Source organism: Primulina eburnea, chromosome 13, assembly GCF_022965805.1.
Source record: "Primulina eburnea isolate SZY01 chromosome 13, ASM2296580v1, whole genome shotgun sequence".
Classification (NCBI taxonomy): Eukaryota; Viridiplantae; Streptophyta; class Magnoliopsida; order Lamiales; family Gesneriaceae; genus Primulina; species Primulina eburnea.
In genome coordinates this window covers 1,384,368-1,405,935 of record NC_133113.1, presented here as the reverse complement: position 1 = coordinate 1,405,935, position 21,568 = coordinate 1,384,368, and the positions used below count along the sequence as shown (strand labels likewise).

The following is a 21,568-nucleotide window of genomic DNA, read 5'->3' as shown; positions in this document are numbered from 1 at the left end:
ATTCTTGTCGGGTCGGGGGTGAGGGGCGCTTAAGGTGAGCGACTTCACCTTTTGGAGCAATAAAATCGTAGGGAAGTAAATAAGGGAACAATAAAATTTTAAAATTTATGGTGTAAGTTGGCTTATACAGACTTTTGGTTCTCTAATTATGGTTGATTTGCACATATTCTTATTCATGAGTCACCATCTCTAGGAATAAATAACTAATTGTACGCATTGAATATTATTTATCATCAAAATTTGGTCTTATAGCATTAAATTGATTTTTGTACACTTTGTCTTTTTTTAGAGTATTGATGTGGTACAAGATTATGCTTACATGAAGTTCGATAACCTGATGAACACTGATTAAGCAAAAACCTGTGTGAAACGGTCTCACGAGGTGAGACTGATCTCTTATTTGGGTCATCTATGAAAAAATATTATTTTTTATGCTAAGAGTATTACTTTTTATTGTGAATATGAGTAGGGTTGACCCGTCTCACAGATTAATATCCGTGAGACGGTCTCACATGAGACCCACTCCACTTTTTATATGTCCAACACTACGTCAAGACTCCTATCAATATAAGAACTAAATGTACAAGGAAAAAAATTTATGTACTAAAACCAAATTTTTGCTGCTTATTACCAAAACCAAAATATGTAAACTTATACGATAATCTTGGTTATTTTCCTATTATATTTATAAATTACCGAGATGAGTTTCTAGTAGGACAAAGATGCATGCCTATGGGGAAAATATCTACTCGCACCACTGGAAAACTGGACCCAATCGAAGTAGAAGATTTGCTTGTAAGTGTTCGCATAAAGGATGAAGGGTGTTAATTATGTTGGGTTGTGTGTGCTAATGAGCTTTCTGTGTTTGTGAATGGAAATCGAGGAATGATAAATTTGTTCGACGTAGGAAAAATAAAATGGTATAGATGAACTTATATTGTGTTACACTTTATGAAAATGAAAGAATGATTGGTCAAGATATTTTTTTTTGCGCCAGCGGGGGTGCAAATCATGTACCAAAACAAACCGAAACATGTTGTTTAGACTTTCTCTGTTACCATAAGGTAAAATTTTTTGTAAAACGATAAGTGTTCAGTCCTACAAAAACTATAATATATATTATAGAATATCTTAAAAGAAAATTTCATTTCACCATTGTTTTATCAGGCATCATATGCCCAGAAAAAAAATATAAATTATTTGAGTGTCTTTAGTGAAATAATATGTTTCTCCTTTTTTCATGGTCCATGGTATACGATGATATGATATTCTTGTTGAAAACATCGGTTATTGAAAACAATTTTGTGCCAGAACTTTTAATATATGCTTTCTAGATTACAAGAAGATTGGATTTTTGAAGTTCGGATTCAATCTACACTTGACTCCATTTGTTCTTGGGATATATGGATCGAATATTGGTAAAAATATCATGCAAGATAAGATATCTCTTTTTTTCTTAGTTCAATTAATTAATTTGGAGGAATTTATTATTTTCTTTTAACGATCAAGTGACTTGTTTATTATTAGGTATCGTGTGAGACGGTCTCATAGATATTTATCCGTGAGATGAGTTGACTCTGTCCATATTGACAATAATAACAAATATTTTTGTATAAAAAGAAATTTTTTTTATGAGCGACTCAAATAGGAGATTTGTTTCACAAAAAGTCCAATCGACACAATTGAACGTGCTTTCTCTCTTAATCTTTTTATAGCTATAATTTATATATTACACACACACACACACACACACACACACACACACACATATATATATATATATATATATATATATATATATATATATATATATATATATTATGAGTTGGTCTCATGTGAGACCGTCTTACGGATCTTAATCTGTGAGACGGGTCAACCCTACCCATATTTACAATAAAAAGTAATACTCTTAGCATAGAAAGTAATACTTTTTCATGGATGACCCAAATAAGAGATCCGTCTAACAAATATGACCCGTGAGACTGTCTCACACAAATTTTTGCCATATATTATTACGGATTTTAAATTCTTACTTTACTTTTTCTTTTTCTTTTACTTGTGCTCATTGTATGGCTTCATTTTATCAACTACATACACTCACAATCAGTAGACTGGTCCTTAGTTTTTGTACCCCTATATTTTATTCTTCATCATACCACATTCGCATGAATCTTTTCAACGATGGAATTAATTTTTTTATATTCAAAAAATTAATCAAATTTCGATCTAAATTCAATAAGTTGGCTTTTCTTTGTATTTTTCATTGAACTGCTGAAATGATATCAGACAAGTTAGCAATAACCAATATCACATTGAGTTCACGTCAGCAATCATCAGTGATATATCAACACTCAAATAAAAATCGGACTAAATGTGCAAAAAGAATTAGTTTATTATACTGAAACTAAAACTTGACTAATTGGATAACTAAAAATATAAATGAATTTTTGTATTATGAAAATTGTTATACAAATCTCGTTGTACTTATAACATGACTCTTAATAATTACGTGGTGAAATAAGTGACACTGGACCTGGACCTGGGCCCGGGCCTGAGCGTGATAACAAAGCTATGCAGCATTTGGGCCGTTAGCAAGTTAACAAAACGAAAAAGCTCAACCCAAAATGATAGAACAAACAACTAAAGAAAAATCATTTCTATTGTTTCCATTATTATTCAAAATTTTGTATAGAATTGTTGAAAATATATGTATTTTTCTAAAGCAATAACAAATAATAACTATTAGTATAGAAACAAATAATTTAATACTAATATTAGAATTAGATTGCAATACTAATATTTATTTTAATTGTTTTATCAGTATTTATCATTTTATCAAAAATTATATTACGGAGATCAGTAATATACTTCAAATATTTTAAAATATACATCATCTAAGTATCTGATTCCAATCGTCATGTCACTTGTAGAATTGTTGTTTCCCAATAATTAAATTCAGGTAAGATGTTTTAATTACGTTAATAAAAATTCATAATTTATAATATAAAAATGTTTGATTTCAAAGGATATAGTAACATTTTTTGTTTTAGGGAAAATGTGAAGGACAAACTCAATTTTTAAAAAGTGAACGAAAAAAATTGTCTTTTTGAAGATATGTGAAGGATAAACTCTCCGATCTTAAGAGTCGAGTGTTGTTCAGAATTCGGTGCTGTTTGACTTGTTTCTTGGGCGAAAATTTTGTTTGAAAATAAGTAGAGTGTTGTTTGAATTTTTTGTTGTTGAATTGCTTTCGGAATATAAGAGATTTCAAGCGTGTGAAATGTGATTTATGTGTAGTAATTGTTGGCCTTTTATAGAGAATTGGTAAAACACCTAACTACATGTCATCATCTCATGTCTCAAGCCACTACTCCATTATCATTCAGCAACCAAAAAAATTACTTTTTATTGTAATTATAGATCGGCTTGATCCGTCTCATAGATATAAATTCGTGAAACCGTCTCACAAACATAATATCAAAATCAAAATTTCACCACTTTAAAAACACTTATTTAATTTAGATTGTTCGAAACATATTCAAAAGGATCCTAACATGTGGCAAATAATTTATGACTCGAACCAAACCGACTCATATTAGCTGGAAATCAAGAACAAATGCTTCAGATAATAAATTTATCGCTCGATTAGAACTTAGTTTGCAAGAACAGCATTAGCCTAAAAAAATAACTTTTGGAAAAATATATATATAACGATATATAACGCATTTTAAAATATTTAAATAAGATATATTGGGATTAAAATATAATACAGTAATATAATATCTAACAAGCCTAGTTGACCTTGATCTTGGCTCCAATATGCTATCAGGGCCGGTTCCTGTGGATTTTAGAGGGTTGAGAAGTTTGAATCGAATTCTGATTGGGACCGATTCTTTATCAGGACCAATACCTGGTGACATGTTTCCTCCGTTGACTCGTTCGCAGTTTGTGGTTTTGAGTCGTAATGATATCCGTTGTGATATACTAACGTGAAATATTTTAAATGAACCAACAATATTGAAGTAACTTTTATCAGAACAATTCTCCCCAAATTCCAACTGAAATATACTTCTCAAGAAATAAACGGTATTATCTTTTTCTTTTTTTATCATAATAAACTATCCACAAATGTGAGTTCTTCCCTTGTATAAAACATCGGGAAAATGTACAAAAAAAGAAAACAGAAAAGAGAGAAAGTTATAGCATTTTATGTAAAAAAGGGAGATGGGTCAGCTAAGCACTAAACGGAAAGAAATATTCACAAATTAAAATTTTCACGTTTCAAGCAGGAGGCATAGATGATGAGAGAACGACATAAGCCAAGTATTGTAGACCATCCTGCATTTTCCCCACAGCCGTGCTATGATCAGTCCGGAGATGTTCGGTAAATGCACTGGCCTTCTGCTGGATAGAGTTCTTAGGAACAATTTCTTGTGAATTAGCAGTGGCACTTTTAATAGCTGCTAAATATGCTTCTGCTACGTCTGATATGCCTGAGCAATGAAGTTCATATCAAAATGATTAGAGTGTTTTTTGTTTGGTTACGAGGGCCGCGGACATATGATTTCTTTGTAATGCTACAGAACACAAGAAGCATGAAGAAATCTAGGATAAAATTTACCAGTAACAAAACTGTGGAAAACTGCTTCAATATTTCCTGTCATAGATTCTGTCCTCACTCGGATTATCTTGGCTCTTTCAAAAGAATCTTCGGGCCAATCTATCTTCACTGTTTCCTCACTAATCTCTTGATCTTGCACTTTGTTTGCATTAGATATAATAGACTTCCCAAGCATCAGCAGTTGAGTTACAGCAAAACAGCACATCTCAGAAAGTCTCTGATACGAAAAAGCTGCATCAATCACACTTGACGTGTTTAAAAAACCAAAGAACTTGCTTACTAATTCAACTCCTCTACGTACATGAACACCCTCTGAATGAAGAGAATCAAGTCTCCCAGAAGTTCTTTGAATTATGTCATTTGGAGCCAGGCCAGCCAAAGCACTTGTGAAGCTACAATAGATTATAAAATATAGAAGCAGTTTAAATTCCATAGATCGGGATCCTGTTCACAAGATTCTGAAACAAGGTATGCAGGATGAATATAAGAGCCAGGGAAAAGAACAAACGGAAGCAAAAGAAAGATATCAATTTACACTATAATATGCCAAACTTTAAATAACAATTGCTGGAATAACACCAGTTCAGCAACCCTATGAGAATTTGCATCATGAAAATAGATTGCAAGAAGGCCCATAGGCAAAGAGATAATATACATGAAAATGAAATCTTTGTGGTTCAACTAAATTAAAGTCGTTGAATACAAATCATAGCAGATCACAAGATTCTTTTCTCAAGGAAAAACAACAAAATTTAGCAGGTTATCGTAGATGAGTGCACCTGCCACAAGCTAAATATTAGAAGAATAACAGAAATAAAAAGAATAATGAAGGAAAATTTACCCTGCAGCTAATTCAGCAGCCTTGTGAACACTGGATTCATGTAAATTCTTTAATTCGTCAATACTGTCAATATTTCCATCCTCTATTTTCTTCCCTTTTTCAAACTCATTACGGTCTCCATCAAGTCCAACACCCATGTCAAAAATGTGCTGGATGTCTTTAATCTTTCCATCATATATAGATTTTTGTTCAGAGGACAGCTTACCCTTTCTTCGGTTATATAATAGTGCATAATGATTGGATAATGCTTCTAACTCCTACAAGACAATAAACTTTGAAGTTAGGAACAAGCAATTAAAACATGAATGGATTCAACATTTTCAAATTATATACCTCCAATTGCTCTGGACCTCCATAAATATAAAAGCATCTGTCAAAAGTAACTTCTTCAAACAGTTGATCTTCATCTATCTTTCCCTCAGATAATTTGGTCCGTTTATCCACTTCGATCCCAGATTCTGAAATTAAAAGATCCATAGCTTCTTTTCCAACTAGCTCAAGCACCTGCATTCCCTTTGCTGTCAAAACTTTTCCAGTCTATGAAATAAGAAAGACAAGAAATTGGGTTAGAATTCTGGAAAAAGTGAAAAAGAACAGAGAACCTGGTGCAAACCTCCAACAGAGATGGCGCAACAGTACCAGTTGGTCCGACAACTCCACCATGTTGAATTGACTCTGAAATGTTGGAAGCTGAATTTTCAATCCTAGAAAAGTAGACAGCAAAAATTAAGGATCACAAAAGTAAATGTTTCGGTTGTTTGTCACATAAAACATGATGTGTGTCTCACTACACCCATCAGCTTCATCATGTAACACCAATAACAGGAATATAACATTTTCAATTTTCAATTTTCAATGTATGCATATCATCCATCAAATATTGACAGCACTGCAACCATACTGAGATCACATCCATCTTCTACTGGAGATTTCCTCCAAAACTGAGACTAATGTTACTATTCCTTACATATATTTTTAATGCGTACTGAAAAAACATAACAAATCTGCATAGAGAGAAGTGAAACATGATACATGCTTCAGCTTGAAATTTGAATGCGGTAACTTTTAAACCGCCAAGCTTCTCAAGATCCATGATCCTCTAGCTCGCAAACTCAGTTAATCACTATAAAAACTACATTTTATTTGTTTTTCAAGTTTTTACAGTAACTACTAAATATGTGTTTATGTTCCAAAATAAGAAACTGTACTGACATACTTGTTAACTAAATTCGCTCCTCCTTTCCATGCTGTTCCTAAAGCTTGCCAAGCTCCTGTCGTAAGAGATTCCACTGAAGTATCGAGTGCCTTCAAGCCCTGCATTGGCATTATCATATTTATGTATGAATTGGAAAATGAAATGAGACGAGGAAATAAAACCTCTGAATATAATTGATAGTATTTATGTCACGTGATTGTGAAATGGATCGTGTAACGGGCCTATTTGCATTAGGATAATTAATTTCCAGCATGCATTTTTCCTCGTTCTTCCAAGAAAACTCCTGTAAATATCGAAGTAAGGCTCGAAAAAGAGAGAAACTTGCAGTTTCTTCAAACCTTTTTTAAAGAAATAATCTGATAGATTTTTATATACCATGATAAGCACGAATTATATAGCGTTTTTGGGATTATATTTTGTCGCATTCGTGCTTATCTGGCAATTTTATTCCGAGTTTCGCGCTTAATTCGATTAATTTTGGCTATTTGTAGGTTTGACCAAGAGAGGGCGAAAGCCAACGAAATGAGAGAAAAGTCAAACTCCGCAATGCCACATCAGAAATACCCGGAAAAATAGGAAGAAGATATGAAGTCCAGACACAGACCCTTACACGGACCCCGTGTAAGGGTCAGTGTGCAGCAATCTCCAAAGAAGAGAAAAGCAGAGTGTAGACGGACCTGTAAACGGACCCCTGCACGGGGTCCGTGCCTCATACGCCAAAGGAAGACAAATAACAGAGTCTACACGGACCCCTTGCCAGACCTATATCCGGGGTCCGTGCTTGTCATCATCCAGAGAAGAAAAATCCAGAGTCTACACGGACCCCTGGACGGACCCAGGCACGGGGTCCGTGTCCACCATTCCGGAAGAATTTTGAGGCAGAGTCTACACGGACCCTTGCCCGGATGCAAGCACGGGGTCCGTGTCCATGATATCGGATGATGAATTTGGCGAAGATTTGCTCGAGATTTGGAAGAAGAATAAAAAGGAAAAAGACAAAACAAAAGGGGGGTTGAATATTCGAAGAGGCGGCCGACTTTTGGAGAAGAAGGGAAGATTTGCGACCCGGAAAAGACGGCGACAACGTGGGCGAAAGACAACGCAATTTACACGCAAGATCCGCGCGCCATCATTGAGAATCTCTCTTCTTTTTAATTTCTTATTTTCAGACATGAATTCAACATTTAAATTTGATTTTAGTCTTGAATTTATGGAGTAGTTTTCTTTTGTGATCGGGACCACGATACGGGACAAACGTTTGATTTCTATTTATTCATTGAAGTATTTGATTTATAAACTTGTTCCCTGTTATTGATTAATATTCGTATAAATTTCGTGCTTTTAATCTGGCCAATTATTTGCATGTTTGTCGTTCAATCTTGACTCGAAAGAGAACAGATTGAGTTTAGCTTCGAAAATATTGATCAACACACGGTTAAACCGACTAGAAATAGTATTCGGTTTCAGTGTGCGATTTTAGGCGACAGCTGTAATTCATTCATTGTTAAATGCGTTTTTGTTTAATTAAATTCAATTAGAAATAATTGAACTGTTAAATAAAAATAGGATTATAAATTCTAGAAATAGATTTATGATTAAATCAGGGAATTGCATCGTGATGTTGAATAATTTGTGGTTAAATAATTCCAGTGCATGATTTTAATCAAAGTTTGTTACCGTCGTGTGTTCCCGGTCATCCTATTTAAATTTGAAAATCCCAAGTTCTAAGCCTCTCTGATATTCGATTTAGCCATTAAATTTGCATAACTTAGTTTAAAATTTACGTAGTTGAATTAAAAATCAAATCACTCTTTATTGTTTGCCTAGATTAAATAAAATAATCGAATCTTAGTAATTAAATAATAGTCTCTGTGGGATCGATACTTGGACGTCTGTCCAATTACTATAACTTGACCTAGTCCGCTTGCTAGAATTAATCCCAACCGAAATCGTCGGTCAAGTTTTTGGCGCCGTTGCCGGGGACTATTTATTTAATATTAGGATAAATTATTTGTTTGAGACTAGGCTTTTATTCTTAGTTTTAAATTTTTCAGTTATTCTATTCTTTAGTATTTTAATTAATTTTGTTTCAGTTTTTCTTATTATATTCTCTCTTGGAGCTTAAATCGTGCACTTAAACTTTTGATTTCAGGGGCTAGCTCGTGTTATATGAGCCGTGCTCAAGACGTCAGGAATCTAGTGCCACTTGATCTTGAGATTGAAAGCACTCTCCGCAGTATCCGCAGAGCCCGAAGGAACAACAACTTGACTCTGGAATTCGAATCTGAAGCAGAATCCGAAATAGACCGTAAACCAGAAGTTGAGGAAATGGCCGGAGAAGAGGATAACCGTACATTGATGGAGCTTCATCGACCAGCATTTGGAGGTTATGGTTCTAGTATCATCTGCCCTACAATTCAGGCGAATACATTCGAACTTAAGCCAGGCATCATCCAGATGATCCAACTTCAAGTCAAATTTGGAGGAGCACCTTCTGAAGATCCCAATGCACATCTGGAGAATTTTCTGTCGATTTGTGATACGATTAAGTGCAATGGGGTGAGTACCGACGCCATTCGACTCAGATTATTTCCATTCTCCCTGCAGGGAGACGCTATGGAATGGCTTCGTGATCTGCCAGCTGGTTCCATCACTACTTGGGATGGATTGGTTGAGGTATTCTTGCATAGGTACTTTCCCCCAACTAAAATTACACAATTGCGGAATGAGATCACATCCTTCAGGCAGAGAGATGGGGAGTCACTGAATTCAGCATGGGCAAGATTTAAAAAGATGTTGAGAATGTGCCCGAGACATGGTTTTTCAACTGGCCAGCAAGTGGAGACATTCTATTATGGGGTGGATCCTTCTGTGAGATCTATGCTCGATGCGGCAGCAAATGGGAGCTTATATCGAAAAACGCCGACTGCAGCACTTGAAATCATATCCAATATGGCCGAGAGCAATGTGGGTTGGCAAGAAAACCGCAGGGAGAAGAAAGTAGGATTCTTGGAAATGGATGCTCTGGCAGCAATTACAGCGAAACTTGATGGATTGACACATCAGATGGCACAGTTACAAGCGCAGAAGTCAATACCAGTCAAGTCAGTGAATCAGATCCAAGGAAATGCTGAATTAGTTGGTGGTCCATCTTGTGACATGCCATTCATGCCGGATATGTCTTGTGAGGGAATACAGTGCTTTGGGGGGGACTCGGTGAATTATGTGGGAAACCAAGGTCCTCCACAATATAACCCATACAGTTTCTCGTATAATCCGGGCTGGAGAAATCATCCGAATTTTGGATGGAGGCAACCTGAAACTGCTGTTGAGCCACTAGTTTTTAATCCGCCACAACATCCTACACAGCAAAGACCTCCTCAACAGCCACCTCAACCACCGCAAGGTGCTGGACCTTCAATGCCACCCAGTTTCAAGCCACAAGAGAGCAAGTCGAATCTCGAGGATATGCTTGCCAAATACATAGCCGGGAACGAGATGAGATGGCAAAACCATGATGCCATGATGCAAAGAGTGGAGACTCAACTAGGACAGCTAGCGACACAGATGGCCACACGAGCTCCGGGTTCACTACCTAGTGACACGGAAAAGAATCCTAAAGGTGTCCATGCAGTCACGGTGACGTCTCCCATAAAGCAAGAGGTGGTTGATGTCGATAACTATGCGAAGGAGAAGGAGTCATCAAAGCAAAGGTCCGAGAACGCAAGGGAGAAAGGTAAGTCTCTAAACTCGAACTCTCATATTGATATTAATTCACTCCCGTTTCCCCAAAGAGCAAAGCAACTGCAACTGGATACTCAATTTTCAAAATTTCTTGAGATTTTCAAAAAGCTGCACATAAATATCCCGTTTGCAGAAGCTTTAGCTCAAATGCCTTCCTATGCAAAGTTTCTTAAAGAAATTTTATCAAACAAGAGGAAATTGGTAGATTTTGAGACAGTTAAGCTTTCGGAGGAATGTTCTGCAATTTTACAAAATAAACTCCCTCCGAAGCTTAAGGATCCAGGTAGTTTCTCTATCCCTTGTACTATTGGAACTTCGAATTTTAATAAAGCGTTGTGTGACTTAGGCGCAAGCATTAACTTGATGCCATATTCATGTTTTGAGAAGTTGAAAATAGGTGAGGTGAAACCAACTACAATTTCCCTACAGTTAGCTGATAGGTCAATTAAATATCCTAGGGGAGTTGTGGAGGATGTGTTGGTGAAGGTTGATAAGTTTATTTTCCCAGTGGACTTTGTGGTGTTAGATATGGAAGAGGATCGTGAGATTCCTCTTATTTTAGGAAGACCGTTTTTAGCCACGGGAAAAGCTCTGATAGATGTACAAAAGGGTGAGTTGGTGTTGAGATTGAATGATGAGAGTGTGGTGTTTAATGTTTTTCAGTCCATCAAATATCCTAATGATACATCTAACTGTTTTAGAATTGATGCTACTGACGAACTTGTTGAGTGTGGTTCGCAGGAATTGATAGGTGAAGATCCTTTAGGAATTTGCTTGACTAATTCATGTCCAGGAAAGTTGGAAACTGAGGATGTTAAGGAATACATGCAGTACCTGGAAGCAGGCAGACCGATCTCAAAGACGAAAGAAAAATTCTTCGAGGAATTCCTATGCGATGATAAGGCAGAAGAGAAGTTGGAGGATGTAGAAGAACTCAAGTCGAAGGAGCTGAACTCATACATGAGTGTTGTTGGAGTGACGAGCCTACAATGTCAATATCATGCCAAGCTTGAGGGCACATATAACCAAGACCCATATGTAATATTGTATGATATTTACTATGGGCGGAAGCCGCTATTTGAGGGATGCTTCTCCGTAGTCAAGCTATAGACAATGAATTTAGCGCTTACTGGGAGGCAACCCAGTGTTTATTTTTAGTTTTCGTTTCCTGTTTTATTTTCGTTTTCTTTATTTTTGTTTTATGTATTTAGTTGATGAGTTAATCTCAGTGATTGGTGGTGCAGGTAATTTATCTACTGGCGGTGGAATTTATCAGGTGTGGGAAAATTTAGCAGGGCGACCGATCTCAAAATCTCGAACAGACCAGGACTTGCCGATCTCTACCTCTTTTCACCACGTACTCGACATCTGACCAGGGAAGTGTTTCTGTTTTCACATATTAGATAGTTCATTTTATATTGTTTTACACTGAGGGCAGTGTCAAGTTCAAAGTGTGGGGGTGGGTCAGTCTTGTTACACATCGTTGCACAACACTGAACATCACTTTTAACGTAGGAGGAGACTATTTTTAGACAAAGAACTCTTGTTTCACTTAATAATCGGATTAATTTGTTAGATTTTGGATCACCCGGAAAATGGTTTTGTGCCTAGTATTGAATGAGATGAGTCGTAGTTTCAAGGAGAGGGCCAGACATGAACCAGTTTTGTATCAACATTTTGTTCAATGCACGAGGTCAAACTTTTACTCGTTGATAGTGAATTGGTGAAATGAAAAAAAAAAAAAAAAAAAAAAAAAAAAAAATCAAAAAAAAAAAAAAAAAAAGAAAAAGAGAAATCGAACAACGATCCCTAGAACTTGTCTGATTAGCCCTCGAAGCGAAAATACGAACGATGGTGACTTAGGGATGATTTAGGCGATCTTTGAACCGTTTGAGCCTTTCAAGCCTGACCGATACATCATTCATTGCCCCTAGTAACCCCTTTTGAGCCTGAAAAAATCGAATGGTATGACACACAGTTAGCCCCCATTCGTCGGTTATTCAATATCCCACATCAACTACCTGAATCATAGCCTATACACTTTTTCCTACCTACATGTGAGAAAAATAAAACTCCTGTGCACATTGAAATGTTTTACTCCAATGGATTGAAAAATTATGTGTGAAGGAATCGATGAATTTTTATTCATGAAAAAAAAAAAAAAAAAAAAAAAAAAAAAAAAGAGGAGGAAAATGTATAGTGTTGAAAGCACCCGAAACAAAATTCTATGGGTGAAAGTTGATGGACAATGAGAAAGAAAAGGAGACGCTAGAGCTCTGGAATTGATGAAAAGACAATAACTGTTGACGAGTCGAAAGTTGAATGAATGTGATACAGGAATAATGTTTATTGTATCTCACTTTTGATTCCCTATCTTTTATTGTAGCCGTGAGCCTTGGCCTTACGTTATAAGCTTAAAAAGACCTATTAACCAAGTCACTGTCGTTCAACATTTAGTAGAGAGGGGTATGAAAGTCAAGCATATGGGGCGTCTCGATAACAAATAAAAAAAAAAAATAAGTGATCATGAAACCAAGTAGCTGAAGATGAGTACGAGTCTGACCTACACACTACACACATCTTGTTCTGTTGATCCTTACTGGGTAAATGTTTGAATCTTAAATTGCAACGAAAGCGAGTCTTGTGATATGCGAAGCATGATCTTCTGACCGGGGGTGAAAGAATTTGACAAATTGAGAAGTTTTGATTGTGTCTCTAGAGTTCTGAATCTGAAATATTTCTCATCTTTATTTTTCTCTGATTTGTTCGAGGACGAACAAAGGTTAAGTGTGGGGGAGTTGATAAGCACGAATTATATAGCGTTTTTGGGATTATATTTTGTCGCATTCGTGCTTATCTGGCAATTTTATTCCGAGTTTCGCGCTTAATTCGATTAATTTTGGCTATTTGTAGGTTTGACCAAGAGAGGGCGAAAGCCAACGAAATGAGAGAAAAGTCAAACTCCGCAATGCCACATCAGAAATACCCGGAAAAATAGGAAGAAGATATGAAGTCCAGACACAGACCCTTACACGGACCCCGTGTAAGGGTCAGTGTGCAGCAATCTCCAAAGAAGAGAAAAGCAGAGTGTAGACGGACCTGTAAACGGACCCCTGCACGGGGTCCGTGCCTCATACGCCAAAGGAAGACAAATAACAGAGTCTACACGGACCCCTTGCCAGACCTATATCCGGGGTCCGTGCTTGTCATCATCCAGAGAAGAAAAATCCAGAGTCTACACGGACCCCTGGACGGACCCAGGCACGGGGTCCGTGTCCACCATTCCGGAAGAATTTTGAGGCAGAGTCTACACGGACCCTTGCCCGGATGCAAGCACGGGGTCCGTGTCCATGATATCGGATGATGAATTTGGCGAAGATTTGCTCGAGATTTGGAAGAAGAATAAAAAGGAAAAAGACAAAACAAAAGGGGGGTTGAATATTCGAAGAGGCGGCCGACTTTTGGAGAAGAAGGGAAGATTTGCGACCCGGAAAAGACGGCGACAACGTGGGCGAAAGACAACGCAATTTACACGCAAGATCCGCGCGCCATCATTGAGAATCTCTCTTCTTTTTAATTTCTTATTTTCAGACATGAATTCAACATTTAAATTTGATTTTAGTCTTGAATTTATGGAGTAGTTTTCTTTTGTGATCGGGACCACGATACGGGACAAACGTTTGATTTCTATTTATTCATTGAAGTATTTGATTTATAAACTTGTTCCCTGTTATTGATTAATATTCGTATAAATTTCGTGCTTTTAATCTGGCCAATTATTTGCATGTTTGTCGTTCAATCTTGACTCGAAAGAGAACAGATTGAGTTTAGCTTCGAAAATATTGATCAACACACGGTTAAACCGACTAGAAATAGTATTCGGTTTCAGTGTGCGATTTTAGGCGACAGCTGTAATTCATTCATTGTTAAATGCGTTTTTGTTTAATTAAATTCAATTAGAAATAATTGAACTGTTAAATAAAAATAGGATTATAAATTCTAGAAATAGATTTATGATTAAATCAGGGAATTGCATCGTGATGTTGAATAATTTGTGGTTAAATAATTCCAGTGCATGATTTTAATCAAAGTTTGTTACCGTCGTGTGTTCCCGGTCATCCTATTTAAATTTGAAAATCCCAAGTTCTAAGCCTCTCTGATATTCGATTTAGCCATTAAATTTGCATAACTTAGTTTAAAATTTACGTAGTTGAATTAAAAATCAAATCACTCTTTATTGTTTGCCTAGATTAAATAAAATAATCGAATCTTAGTAATTAAATAATAGTCTCTGTGGGATCGATACTTGGACGTCTGTCCAATTACTATAACTTGACCTAGTCCGCTTGCTAGAATTAATCCCAACCGAAATCGTCGGTCATACCACAACCATCCAAAATATACAAAAAGTTCTCCATAACAAACTACTAAGAAATAACTGTCTAATCCTATACATATAAACTGTTTAAACTTAATCCATGTCTATATCACACGGTTTATTCGAATACTAATTACAACACATAAAGGAAATAAAGTAATTATAAACCAAGGCAGGCCCTTATTCTTGTGCTTGAAACAGCCGAGAGTATAAAGTTTTCAGACATGCTCCTTTGGATGTTGGATCTGGGCTAAGCACACACTCTTGTTCATCACAATTTGACGTTTAGGAATGACGGACAAATGTCAAAAGAAAGATGCGAATGTGAAAAGGGAAGGGAGACATGTAGGTATTGAAGTGAAGATAGTTAATAAATTTCTCACCTTTATTTCACATGACATACCTGGCTAAGGAAAGTTTCTTCACTGGCTTTCTCTAGTTTATCCAATGCTATTTTGCGCAGCTCGTCCACCTCATCACTTTCATCTACGACCAAGGATGATTCTGTACCATACTCGTTAGCTGATTTAGGTTCTTCAGCCATAGTATCAGTAATGCTCTGTGCTGCTGTCCTAGCAACCTCAACAGCCTGTATTTGAGGTACCATTCGACTCAAACATTTAGCAAAATGATACACCAAAGAAACTCAGAGATTTGATCCAGGTAATAAAAAAAACCTGCATGTTCTACAAAATATGTTTCATAATTCATAACTGAGAGAACTAGGCCAAGAAAGAAACGGACAATTCGATGCCATTTCTGTTATCCAAATCAGCACTACTAATGATCACAGTGAGAAATTCTTTAATGATGGACTTACTGAACCATGTCAACATTTTCATAAAATTTGAACCAACATCAAGGCAGTATGTTTCTTCCATTTTCTCTCCACTCTAGCGAATGGATACCAAAGCCATCATAATGCTAACATAAATTTTTCCAATTAAAATCATAAAATGAAAATTACACAGGGTTTGCAAAAGCATCTTGCCACATTTATTGCTGTCAACTGACCATATCAAAAAAGAAAAGAATAACCTTCAACACCAAATACATTACCAAAAAGATGACCGATTACCACCTAATGCTTCAGCTGCAGACTACAGATTGAACTCATTCACTTCAAACATCTAATTTTACAAACTAAATCAACCTAATTACTCAGTTAGTAATGCAAATAAAGATGTAGAAGACCGCGGTACATTTCATGCACATGATTGGTTGGCAAGGAAGGAGACATACATTGCGAGAGATCTCTCCGGCGGCGACGGTAGCAGCTTTCTGAAGATCCGAGAGATAAGAAAACGTAGAAAACCCCCAACCGCCCCATCCTCCGCCGCTGCCGCCAGCAGGTTTAGACTGTACGTCGGCGGCAGTGTCTTCAACTTCGGGCTTTATTTCCGCCTGGGAAGGCTTCGCCGAACTGTCCGCCATCGTTGTACCTCGATTCTCTGGAAAATGATTCGAGTTCTCTGCAGTAAGATCCGAAATATAGGGTTTCTAATATTTCAGATATTTATATATTAAAAAAAATAAAATACCTTCCCTGATAAGTTGCTTCAACATGCTCTTGAAGGCGATGAAGCGCGACTGAACGGCACCGTTTTGTTCTACCGGTTTATCATTATTTCACACGAGACATGACGTTACGGGTTTTAAAAGAATATTTTTTTATGCTCAAAATCTGAATCATGTAACGTAACAAATTAAGTTTGTCAGATTTATTTAATCTTTGTAATTTATTGTTTTTCATGATTTATGTACAAATTGTTTTGGTGTCATAATTATCCTTCTTACCCACTAAAAACTTTTTCAAGACCCTTCATATTTTACTTAGAAAAAAATATAAACAAAACTTCTTTTTTTAATCGAACAACTCTTCTAAATTGAAAAAATAATTTCGTGTTAATTATTTATATTATATGATCAAATTAAAAATAATAATAATAACACATGCAATGCGTGTGCATCTTTATATATAGAGTTTTTGCAACAACAATTTAATTTTATGCCATTTTTATTGATATATTTTTACAAAGACTTCTCTATTTTCTTTTTAAAAAATTCAAACGTGAATTAAAGATATTCGAAAATATAAATTTCAATTATTATTTATATTGATTATATCATTTCATTCAATTTGAATTTGATTCACTTTTATATCAACTCAAATATAAATTTATAAATTATATATTTTTTAGTTTCTTAATTCAAATTGAAACTGAATTCTATTTAAATATAAAATACTTTAAAAATTTTGCATTATTATAACAATTTATTTAATTTGGGATATAGTTTTGTATAACTATAATATATCTAGATGTTATTTTAAATTGTATGAATAATTCAATCTGATTTCTGCATCACGTTCAAAGAATCAATTTTCAGTCAAAACCAAAAAAGAGAGTGTAATGTTCAATATCACATGTGAAGTAAATCATTGAAAAATACATTTGATGATTAAACTCTAATTAATCGTTGATAGTATCTACCCTGTTGGATGCAATAATTGTCTTGTAGCGAGATCGAACCGTGTGCTTGAGCTACTTTGCGATTTAAAAGATTTAAGATGCATTATTACCACCAACTATAGCTTTTGGTAAAACGCTTGTCCTACAAATGGTATCAGAGCCAAAGTCACGGGTTCGATTATCATTTATTGCAAGGAGTACAATTATTGGAAGGGAGTACAATAATTGTCCCTTATTGGTAGCGAGATCGAACCGTGATGCTTGAGTTGCTGCTGTGCGGTTTAAAACAGTTGAGTTGCACAATTACCACAAGCTATAGTTTTTGGTAAAGTGACGAGCGCTCAATATTACATACCTCCATAGAAAGTAAATATGTATTAAATGTTAATTCTTTTTAAAATATTTTATAAAAATTCAAATTTAAATTTGATATTCATTGAAAATATAAACTACATTTAAGTATTTGCATTATTATACCATTATATTTAATTTTGATTATGATTTTAAGTTGTGTGTTACTTTTATATATTTTATATTTCAGTTACTTTTAGTCCTCTTGATCAGTTGTTCCATCTCTTCACGCTCAATTTGTCAAACTCTGAAATTAAGTTTCCAACATAAATGCATTCATTTAGTGGGCATATGATTGTCAAAATAAGCCGCGGGAAAATTCAGACGGAAATAACACGTTTTTATACGTGTCTTCACACTGACAAGGAGTTCTATAAATAGAGCTATCCTCTCATTCTGAAATCATCACTTCTTCGAGTTTTTTCTCATCCTATAGAGTGCTTAGTTCTATAATATTTGTAAGGTGTTTGTTCTCATGTATTAAGAGAGTGTTTTCTTTGGGAACACAGTGAGTGGTTGTACACTGTAAAATATTATAGTGGAATTCATTTCATCTTGTTCGTGTTTTTTACTTTAATAATTTTTAGGAGTTTTTCACGTAAATATCGGTGTCTAATTTAGTCTTTATTTTCATATTTATTATCTCAAATTACCACACATGAGACCAACAGAAAATGGTAGTGTTCATCAACATCGTGATTTCTTCTGGCAAACAACCATAAAGATCGTTTTCAATGCAATGAATTCGTCTGATTTTCTAGCCATCTCGCTATTGTTTTTTGCAATGCATCTGTCACGCCCCGAGACCGGGGTTAGTTGACACCGGCGTTGTTTAACAATCACACAATTGAAACAACAAGCCTTTCGTAGCACAGTATAAACCGAATCCAGTTTATATATAATAATTTCCACGAAATAGCAATGTCTTTACAATAACGAAATTCAAAGAAATAGTAAATAATGCGGAAGCGTCTTACAATTTATTTAATCATAAATTCAAAATATAATTCTATTCTTATTAGTCGTGCATATCACCAACCCCAAAAGTGCTCGGACTCCTCTTCTTCAACCTGTTCTTCTGACTTTTCTGGGGAGGGGAGAGTAAGGGGATGAGTATTTTGGGAATACTCAGTAAATGGGGGACTTTGAACACAACATAAAAGTTTTATAACATTTTCGAATCACAACATAAACGTAAAGCATGCTTTTCATAATCGTAACGTAAATTCCATAACATAATAACACTGCGATTTTTCACCTTTCAGCGGTTTAATGACGTCAGTCCCTAAGTTTTAATCCTCTAAGGGGGCGAGGCCATAAAACAGTCTATCCCACTGTTAAGGGCCATATGTTGGAATTCCACCCATTTTCAGGGAATCCTCACAGTGTCAAACATAAACGTACCAAAAGTTCGTAAAAACGTATAGATAAAACGACGGTACTCGACCTTATTTTTTTTAAACCTAAAACCGAAAGCTTCATATGCATAAAACCGAAATTTAAAAGTATTTAAAACAGCCCACTTACAGTATTTTTAATCGCTAAAAACGTGGATGCTTGGATTCGGGAGGTGAGTCGTATCCTTGCTCCTCACTCGGCGGAACTTCGGCTTAAATTCTTGGACGAATTTCGGGCAGTATTTCGGCTAGGGAGTTGCTGAAAACTTCGAGATTTCAGCAAAGGGGGTTTCGAAATTTTGGTGTCTTGTGGAGTGAGGGTGATGGCCTATTTATAGTTGAGGGGAGTGGAGTTAAATAAGGCACCAAAATCCCTCATCTATGCACTCAAGATTCACACTATTTTTGCTTAAGAAAACCATTCCATGATGAGTTTATTTTGCTACCAAATTGTGAGATTCATTCCTTAATCATTGCCCCTAAATATTTTCGAAAATTAGGTTGCTAGGTGGGTAGGATTTGAGTCAACTTGGATGATTTGCTTCCAATGAATCAAGTATCTAACCATCCAAACCATTAGGCATATATCCCACTTAATAAATTTCCCAAGGTGCATATCTTATTAATGTACAAAAATCAAATCCTATAATTTCCTTACAATTATTTAATTGTATGGTAAAGGAAAAAAAAATCGGATCTTCACAGCATCCCTTCAACTTATTATTCTAGATCACCAAGACTGAGGCCAAGGAGTTTCCTATATTTTCCTAGATACTAGAATGGAACCAGTTGTTGTTCAAGAAAATTGCATCAAGTTGCTTATCAAACAGTCGTGTGGGCAAAACGCCTTCAAAATCGTTGAACATCATATCAAGATACTTGAGATCAGGAAGGTCCAACACAACATTTGGGAAAGGTCCCACAAAATCGACTCTGTCTCAAATCGATCTCATGCAGAAGCGACAACTGCTTGATCGTAAGGGGGATAATCCCACATAACCTATTGGAGTTAAGATGCAAAAAACTGATACTTGCCAAATACCCCAACTCAACTGGCTGTGCGACAGTATCTACATGGTTAAAGTTGACACCAGCAACTACAATAACATTTTCATCATCAAGCGCCAGCCAATTCGCATAAAACACCGTTGTAAGAACAAACATCCGACCAATCCCAATTACTGGTGAAGTTGAACGAGTCTTCTTCAAAAGCGATATAAGCTCGTTTGAGCCTGGAATTGGTGAAAACCACGCCATAATCGATTTGAAATTCATATGCAAAAGAAATACCACTGCCTTTCGACAGAGTCAAAAGTTGCCGACGTGCAATGTAAGCTGCTTCTACATCCATTATGGCTTTACAGAACGGAACGAGAATTGGAGAATAATGAGTTTGTTCTATATAGGATAATAAACGAGGTATAACTAAGCTTATATTGAGTTTTACTTTATGATTGGTCAAGAGACTTTATTTCGTGGCTGCACAGTAGGATGCAAATCAAGGGCCCTATTTGCATTGAAAAAGGCTTGTGTTGTATCCTGGAAAAAATTTGTCCGTCTTAATCCTCGAAGAAAATACGTGGAGTGTACATATCCGTTTTAAAGAAATTGTACTTGTTACATGCCTCAGTTTGATTTATTGTTTTCTTGTACTTCTTATATTTATACTTTCAAAAGTATATTTGTTTCGTTTAGTGTTTTGTCTTTACTTACACAAGATTGATGTCGTTCGCTGTTCTTTACACGTGGTCTTCATTTTTTCAATTTAAATATTTTGGCTAACATTTACGCCACTCCTGGATTTTGTGGAGGCATTAGGGTGCTGGAAAATGTACTTGTTACATGTCTCAATTTGGTTTATTGTTTTCTCGTTGTTCTAATGTACAAAATTTTCGTACTTTCAATAATATACATATCCCATTTAGTGATTTGTCTTTACGTACACGAGATTGTTGTCGTTCAATGTTCTTTAACCATGGTCTTCATATTTCAATTAAAGCATTTTGGCTAACAATTTCTTTTAACGCTTAGAAAGTGCTAAAAATAGAGATGGCAACTCATTTGTCGGAGTATTTTGACATCGATTCATTTATTCATGGCTGAAATATTACATATACATAAAATATATCTTGGAATAAAATTTGGGATTTCAATAAATAAAAACTTTTAAAGTTTGAAATGTTCGCAACTTTCATATTTATTCCAAACAATGATTATTATGAAAAATTAATTTCATTTAATTTGATTATAACTTCTAGTTTTAGTCATTTATGAAATTGTTTATGAGTACTTTAATATGATAATTATTTCTACCTTTTATTTGGTTATATTTATATCTTGAAATCAATATTGTTCTTAGTATAAACTGTCACGCCCCGAAACTCGGGATTGACACCGGCGTCGCTTATCAATCACAAAATCGAAAAACGACCAGCCTCGTAGCACAGTATAAACCGAAACCAGTTTATTTCATAAATTCGCAAAAACAACCATTGTCTTTACAACTGAATAAATTGAATAAATTGCGGAAGCATTTACAAAAATAAACT

At 35.5% G+C, this 21,568-nt stretch overlaps 1 protein-coding gene across 1 annotated transcript; it reads right to left on the bottom strand.

The window, feature by feature from the left end:
- Positions 1-4,080: 4,080 nt before the first annotated feature.
- Positions 4,081-16,440, bottom strand: LOC140809861 (uncharacterized). The gene is made up of 10 exons (XM_073167618.1): positions 16,342-16,440; positions 16,043-16,251; positions 15,204-15,389; positions 6,679-6,776; positions 6,076-6,166; positions 5,796-5,999; positions 5,463-5,719; positions 4,923-5,013; positions 4,622-4,838; positions 4,081-4,493 (listed from the first exon to the last, which is right to left on the bottom strand). The coding sequence occupies exons 1-10, from the start codon at positions 16,364-16,366 to the stop codon at positions 4,282-4,284; spliced, it is 1,590 nt and encodes a 529-aa protein (XP_073023719.1). The 5' UTR covers positions 16,367-16,440; the 3' UTR covers positions 4,081-4,281.
- Between the last annotated feature and the right edge of the window lie 5,128 nt (positions 16,441-21,568).

Coding starts and splice junctions, on each gene's coding strand:
- LOC140809861 (XM_073167618.1), bottom strand. CDS start 16,366: ATGTTGAAGCAACTTATCAGGGAAG. Junction 6,167..6,678: donor GGAGCGAATTTAGTTAACAA/GTATGTCAGTAC, acceptor CTACTTTTCTAG/GATTGAAAATTCAGCTTCCA. Junction 4,494..4,621: donor TTTCCACAGTTTTGTTACTG/GTAAATTTTATC, acceptor TTCATTGCTCAG/GCATATCAGACGTAGCAGAA.